Here is an 8086-nt window from a genome sequence, read left to right on the forward strand (position 1 = left end):
TTGCTAATTGGCCGGGAAGCTGGCTTCCCAGAAAATCAGCATGGAGTTGGCTTCCCGGGCAATGAAGCAGCCGGGCAGATGATTACACTGCCTGGCTTCCCGACTGCCCGGGAAGCCGCTCCATGCTACCAGAAGTACCCCTGACTTCCCACCTGTACCCCCAACCCAGACAAGGGCCCATCCCTGCTCCCCACCTGTAACCCTAACAAGGGCCCATCGCTGCGCCTCAGACACCCAAGGCCCATCACAGCTCCCACATAAACTGTACATGTGACTTGGACAGATAAAAGCCACAAATAGGGCAACTGCTGCTCCCCACCTGTACCTCAACCCAGACAAGGGCCCATCCCTGGTCACCTGTACCCCCAACCCAGAGGCCATCCCTGCTCCTCACCTGTACCTCAACCAAGACCACAAGGTCCCATCCCTGATCACCTGTACCCCCAACCCAGATACCAAGAGGCCATCCCTGCTTCTCACCTGTACCTCAACCAAGACCACAAGGGCCCATCCTTGCTCCTCACCTCTACCACAACACAGTAGGCCCATCTCAGCTTCCCATACCAGACACCTAAAGCCCATCCCAGCTCTCAAGCCAGTACCCCAACGTCACACCCCTGCTCCCCACCTCAGTAGGTTCACCCCAGCAACCCCACCTGTACCTCAAACCAGATACCAAGGCCCCATTCCCACTTTTCACCCAAACTCATATTGAGGGCCCATCCCCGTTCACCACCTGTAGCTCGACCCCACCCACACTGGGGATCCCATACCATCTGCTCTCACTTCACTCCTCTGCTGTCAGTTTGAGGATGGTAAGCAGAGACCGAGCATAAGCTCAGATTTCCTTAAGACCTAAGGACTGAACACAATGCGCTTCTAGGTTCATTGACTTGGTAGAAGGAATTCTGAGTCTGTCCCAGAACCCATTGGAGCTCAAATAAAAGGGTCAGATGTCCAGGTTTCTTGACAAGACTGGTCTTTCCGGAGAGGGTACATACTTCAGACAGCTCATCTTTGTTCAGCTTGGTCTCCAAATTGGTCAATTTATCTTTAGCATCCGCTTCCAGGTAGTCTGCCACCAAATTCAGCTTCTGTTCGATGCATTCCTAGGACAAACGACGAGAGAAGTTAGGAGTACAAACAGCAAATCATGAAAACTGTACCGAGCATTCACGGACTGGCGGCTGAAGATCAGAACCGGTACAAAAATCACACCAACTGAGGGATCTCATGAAGTCTAAAGGCAGATACCAGCATCATGTCATATTACAGGGCATAGAGCGGGCCACCCATTGTAATCTAGAACAGCTCAACCTGCTGTCTAGGGTAGAAGCTCAGTGAAGACATCAAGACAAAATCACCTCCTTCCTGGACCAACACCCCAACCTACACAGGTCAGTGTCCCCTAGTATCATGCGTCATCCATGCTTCTCAGTTACTTCCAGATACTGCTTCTGAGCAAGGGCTTGGTCTCATCTATGCTATGGAGCACCTCCATGTTACTGCAACACATAGTAAACACAAAGGGGATACCCTGCAATTAATTTCGAGTTGCACCGCAAAGTACCCTTACATTAGCAGGAAACGCCACACTGCAGCACATGTGCCATTTGTGATGTTGTGCAAGATCTCCCCCCCTCCCCCAATGGAGGAAGGTGCACTGCCAGTCCATTCAAAAGGAATGACTTGCCTTAGAGAACTATGAGGCCGGTGCTTTCCCAATCGTTCTCCTAAGGGTGACGGGAGGACACAAACTAGCGTCCTCCTGTCACCCAAAGCTCAGTATACCGCGAGCTACAGCTCCCTATATACTGAGACCGCTGCAGCCGGGACAGATCCCCGACATTAGTCAAGATCCACCCAGCTGCATGAGTGACAGCTGGCTCTGCCTATCTAGAGGCAGAGCCAGCTGTACCCGCCCCCTCCCCCGTCCTGCCAGTCAGCGCTGGAGGATCGGAGCAGGGAATCCCTGCAGGGAGCCGTGAGTGACAGTCACCACTCTTTGCAGGAAGATGATCGAGAAGTGAGCGAGCAACGGTATGTTTTCGCTCACGCAGCAGACTAATTATATTCCCCTAGATTGCTCTTCCTAAGCGTCTGATCCATGAGCTGATGGAAGTATTCTACGCCCATTACTCTGAGCAGTGACTATTGTTGGCTACAGATAGAACCCCAAGCTGAAGAGCACCGTCGTACCTTCTCAGTGAGCCCGTCTTGTTCTTTATCCAACGCCTTCAGCCTGAAAAGTAAATAAAAGCAGCATTAGAGACCCGAGCTTCAAACAGCAGCGTGATCCACGTCTGGAGATGACCGGCAGAACTGAGGGGAGACCTGCAGCACCCCGACAATAAAGCCCCACCAATCCGCACCGGACATCATCTCAAGTGCACATAGTTTGCAATTCCAAAAGGTGGAGCGTACTAGAAGCGTGCAAGTATGGTGGCGAGAAGACCGGCCCGGAGGTTACAGTGTTGGCACAAGCCCATCGTACACATTATATTCGCTATTTAGACCGGAGAACGTTGGAGGTCCAACGTCCAATGTTTCCCATTTTCATCCTAGGCAAGCTTATAATCCTTGGAGTGATTGAAAGCCAAGACTGAGTGATCGCACCACCCAAAATACGGATCAGTGCACGCGAGGAATTGTAAGGAGAGACTTTCCCCCTAAACCAAATGCAACCTCGACGGCGGCATTTTTATCAGAGCCTCAGCCCATGTACCATTGCATCCAGCGTGCCTGGGGTCCTTCCCATCTCTAGGGCCACCATTAGAGCAAAGTGTCCGTCACATATTGCATTGCCCGGCATGGACAGACCGCATGGGTTCACATTCATGCAGACCACACCGCAGCAACATTTTCAGTCTTCTTTTTTGCTCAGCCACCAGGTGCAGCGTAAAGTGCAGAGGAAGCAACAAGTCACAACACTTATGAGCCGCTCAAACTGAACAAGCAAGTCGGAGAACTTTCCAACTGATACTTCTAGTCTTGTGGCCCCTCAGCGCCGCTCTAGCCCCTCTCACCTGACCCTCAGCACCGCTCTAGCCCCTCAGACCCCTCAGCGCCGCTCTAGCCCCTCTGGCCTGCCCCTCAGCGCCGCTCTAGCCCCTCTGGCCTGCCCCTCAGCGCCGCTCTAGCCCCTCTGGCCTGCCCCTCAGCGCCGCTCTAGCCCCTCTGGCCTGCCCCTCAGCGCCGCTCTAGCCCCTCTGGCCTGCCCCTCAGCGCCGCTCTAGCCCCTCTGGCCTGCCCCTCAGCGCCGCTCTAGCCCCTCTGGCCTGCCCCTCAGCGCCGCTCTAGCCCCTCTGGCCTGCCCCTCAGCGCCGCTCTAGCCCCTCTGGCCTGCCCCTCAGCGCCGCTCTAGCCCCTCTGGCCTGCCCCTCAGCGCCGCTCTAGCCCCTCTGGCCTGCCCCTCAGCGCCGCTCTAGCCCCTCTGGCCTGCCCCTCAGCGCCGCTCTAGCCCCTCTGGCCTGCCCCTCAGCGCCGCTCTAGCCCCTCTGGCCTGCCCCTCAGCGCCGCTCTAGCCCCTCTGGCCTGCCCCTCAGCGCCGCTCTAGCCCCTCTGGCCTGCCCCTCAGCGCCGCTCTAGCCCCTCTGGCCTGCCCCTCAGCGCCGCTCTAGCACCTCTGGCCTGCCCCTCAGCGCCGCTCTAGCCCCTCTCACTCAGCACTAGATACGACACAACATGGCCCAACAGGTGTGATCAACCCTCTGAAACCTAACAGACATTTATTCTGATGCAACAAACCCTTGGCTACTGCTCACACTGAGGGTTTCTGGGTTTAGGACCTCTTGTTGTCCTACAGCTTAGACCTACCAGTGTATGGACAGCTCTATACTACTAAATCTGTCCATACACTGGTAGGTTCTGGTTCTGCCCCACATGCTGAATGAGAAAAGCGCTTGATTCCTCCATCCGTGCTAAACAATGTGGACGGACAAATTCTCCAGCGGAAGAGTTCAGCCAGCGCCTAGATGTGTTTGTCCGTCTCCAGTCAGAGGCTTGCCTTTGGCACTACCAACTACGGTGATGTCTGGGTCTACCGATTGGTCATATGGACTAATGGTATCAGGGCTGGACAAATCCCGGGAGACAGGGAGCCAGTAACATTACAGCGGACACAACTTTAGAGGTCTCCTAATGGTCCACGGAGCTCCTAAAATAAATCCTGAGGGCTCCTGGACAGGACAGATCGGCTCCTGAATGCCACAGGGATGTGTCCAGTCCGATGATTGTAGAGACAACGGTTCTTATGGAGGAGACACCCGGCACTGAGGAGGAGGATATTCTGTCACGTGTTATATTATCACATCTCCTCACTGGTTTGCTTTAAAGGGTGAACACTGCGGAAAGTTGGAGCTTAACTGTATGGAGCCGAGGAAGCCATTGTTGAGGGTTGGTGGTCATGGTGATTTGGCATCAATACTTTGAGGCACAGACCATGAAAAGGTCATATCAAGAGTTCTGATGTCCCCTTCTACATGTCTGTGGTGAGGTATTCTACTGAAGACTGGAAGCCTGGTACCTAGGGCCTGTGGTAGGTCAGCAGCACCCACAGGCGAGTTTTTACTACACGTGCTCATTATATGAACTTTATATCACATGTACAAGTCTCACATCTCCGGCTCCAACAGACGTGCCCTGAAGACTCCCTTTATATCGGGTGGGGGAGGGGGATCTGCTGGTTATAATCACCAGAAACGCTCATTGTGCCATCAAAACTCATCAGGCAATTTAAAACGTGGTATTCAATACCTACAAGGTACATATTGGAGGGTAATCGAAGACATTCAAGACTGATCCATCTCTAATCTTTACAACGGATATGCAGATTGAGCCATCGCCATGGAGAATGACCCATCACCATGGAATCTATACAACGGATATGGAAACTGACCAGACCCCTCGCCGTGGAGACTTAGTGACAAGACCGTTGCCATGCAGAACAACAACGGATACGGAAGCCGACCCATTGTCACAGAAAGCATGCAAAGGGTATGGAAAAAACCAACCCGTCGCCATGGACGCTAGACTGTCGCCATGGAGACCAAACAACCGATACAGAAACCGACACGTCTCCATGGACACTGACCTAAAAAGACCATAGCAAAGGCCTTACATTGACACGGGGCGCTCGCACTTTACCCTAGAGGTTCCGGGAGCACCTCTGAAAATAGATCTGACCGTCCCGGTATGCGATCCGGGCGGGTCACAATCAGGCAGCAGCGGGCTCTAACTAGGCATATTAGACGGCCGCTTCCTCCTCCCTGGGACCCCAGCGAGCGGCCATCTAATATGCTTGTTTAGAGCTCGCCGCTTGTCTTACCCGCCCGCATTGCGCACCACAAGAGCCCATCTGAGAACTGCACAGCATCCCCCGAGAGCCAACACAGCCCTCCGGAGACCCTGAAGGAATCAGGCCACCACCCTGAAGCAACAGAGCATGCAGCCTATTATTCTGCATTGCTGTGTAATGTATTGCTGGGATTTGTAGTCCTCTATAGCTGTTATTCTGCATTGCTGTATAATGTATTGCTGGGATTTGTAGTCCTCTATAGAGGTCTGCATTGCTGTATAGTGTATTGCTGAGATTAGTTCCTTTACAGGTTGGAGTCAGTGGCAGAACTACCCGGGTCACAGTTGTACTGGGCCCGGGTGCTCCAACACTGACTCCAACCTGTAGAGTCTGTTCGCTTGAAGTGTGCTGCGTGACATGAACCTTTTGTAGCACACGGCAATGGTACACGTCACTCATTAGCAGAGTGCACATCACTCATTAGCACAGTACACGGGTGCACGCCACTCATTAGCACAGTACACGGGTGCACGCCACTCATTAGCACAGACCGTCGTGTGAAGTACTCCCTGAAATCCTCAGTATTCGGGTCTCAGGGCCTCGGTTGGCACTTTGAGATGCAGAAGTTGGTTTAGTGATCCAGTTTGGGAACTCGGGCTCAGAAAGGTTCCCCATCACCGTTCTAGAGACACCATGGGAAGGTCCAACCTACAAGGCGCAGTGCTACCTGCGAGTACCTGTGTGAAGACTTTCATAGCTCCGGTACTGACAAAGTCATCACTGACCAACTTACACCCAAGAGCAGACTACTCCCCAACCAGCCAATGCCGACCACTTACATTCTGACATTGCACAGTGAATTTTTTTTTTGGGGGGGGCAGGCTGCCCCAAGTAAAAGTTTAGTGGAGGAACATCACCTTAGGACAAGATACATTCAGCCCCCAGATGTCCACCCCCACCCATGTTATGGTGCACACCGATAATTCAGAGACCTTGGTCATCACACCAGAACCCGGCCTACACATGGGATTCCATGAGAAGCAATTGCCTGATTCCACTTGCCCTCACCTGTGGGCTTGGCTGGTGGTCAGTGTATGGGGCTTCCCCCAGAACACACCCCCATGAACAGGCCCCACAGGTGGTCAGGATATGGGGCTTCCCCCCCCCACATGGGCATGGCCCCACAGGTGGTCAGGATATGGGGTTTTCCCCCCCCCACATGGGCATGCCCCACAGGTGGTCAGGATATGGGGCTTCCCCCCCCACAGGTCAGGATATGGGGCTTTACCCAGCACACCACAGGTAAGGGCATTGGGCTCCCCTCTGCCATATCCGACCACCCCCTCCTTCACTGACAGCTGACGACATTACCCCTCTGATGACCTCATCACCCATGTGTGACGTCACTTACCGCTTCCTGACATCAGCAGGCAGGGCGGGAGAGGCGGCCTGGGCCGGCATGGCTCCACGGATAAAAGGGACTGCGGATAAAAATCACCGGGAGTGGGGGGAAGGCCTGTGGATAAAAGCGCTACCGTATAAAAACCGCGGGAAATACAATACGCTTCCCGCCAACACGCAGGCCGGGAGAAGGACGAGGGAGCGCAGAGCCGGACCACAGGACACCGGCAGACACACCAAAAGATCACCGGACACAGATACACCGGCAACACGCGGCCGCCACGGCTTTTCAAATGGCCCCGGGATCACGTGACTCCGCCCCTCTGCAATCTCCCGCGCTTTGTGTTTACGCGCGAAGGAAGAGGGGGAGAAATGTGAATGACAGGCTGACGAGGAGTAGTGGGCGGAGTCCGGTCCGCCCTCCCTCCGGGAAGATTTACATGGCTGCAGGGCGTGTTCTCAGGGGGAGAATATTCATGGCTCCGCCCACTTCTCCCGGTCCACTGTGGCTGACGGCGGCTTCGCTTCCGCGGCCGTGACGTCAGGTTTAAAGGTCAGTGTGGGGGGAAAGGCGCGCACGCGCGCTGCGAGTGTCTGCCTGGGTGAGCACGCCTCCTTTGTTGACGTCGGCGGCCGGTTGCCATGGAGACAGACTCGTTCTCTCAGCTGCTGTGTGCGCGGCCTTGTAGGTTGGTCTCACCTTATCAGGTCCCATTGACAGCACGGTGTATGGTGGCGCCATTAAAACGGACTTCACCCTCTTGTACAACATTACTTATATTTATTACTTATATTTCATGTTCACCCCTCAGTTGTAAAAGTCACATATCACTTTACAAATAACTTTTCTGATTTACCAATTTAATGTCTCCCAAAGCATGTCCTTATAAGGCTTGTCACCTATCAAGGTTGTCAGTGCACTTCTTTCAGCTCTCAACCAAACGCTCGAGTCCTCGAATAGGGTAGGGGGCCCCCTCCAGATACAGGTCCACAGGTGAGGGTAGGGCCCCCTCCAGATACAGGCTCATAGGTGAGGGGAACCCCCCCAAAGACAGGCCCACAGGTAAGGGTAGGGCCTTCTCCAGAGACAGGCCCACAGGTGAGGGTAGGGGACCACTCTCCAGAGACAGGCCCACAGGTGAGGATAGGGGACCACCCTCCAGAGACAGGCCCACAGGTAAGGATAGGGGACCACCCTCCAGAGACAGGCTCATAGGTGAGGATAGGGGACCACCCTCCAGAGACAGGCCCACAGGTGAGGGTAGGGGACCACTCTCCAGAAAGGCCGCCCGTTGAGACAGATGAGGGTAGGGGACCACCCTCCAGAGACAGGCCCACAGGTGAGGGTAGCCCCCCCCAAAGACAGGCCCACAGGTAAGGGTAGGGCCT

General features: G+C 54.5%; 1 protein-coding gene across 1 annotated transcript in view; it reads right to left on the reverse strand.

Annotated features, from left to right (window-relative positions):
- DNMT1 (DNA methyltransferase 1) overlaps positions 1-7243 on the reverse strand; it is a 41285-nt gene extending 34042 nt beyond the window's left edge. Inside the window, exons 1-3 of the mRNA XM_018574153.1 lie at positions 6708-7243; positions 2200-2242; positions 1002-1109 (exon numbers count right to left, since the gene is read on the reverse strand). Of these exons, the coding sequence (XP_018429655.1) occupies positions 1002-1109; positions 2200-2242; positions 6708-6757 (201 nt within the window). The 5' untranslated portion in view covers positions 6758-7243. The remainder of the gene's footprint in view (positions 1-1001; positions 1110-2199; positions 2243-6707) is intronic.
- Positions 7244-8086: the final 843 nt, after the last annotated feature.

Source organism: Nanorana parkeri, unplaced genomic scaffold (genome assembly GCF_000935625.1).
Source record: "Nanorana parkeri isolate BGI_ZX_2015 unplaced genomic scaffold, ASM93562v1 scaffold2772, whole genome shotgun sequence".
NCBI lineage: Eukaryota > Metazoa > Chordata > Amphibia > Anura > Dicroglossidae > Nanorana > Nanorana parkeri.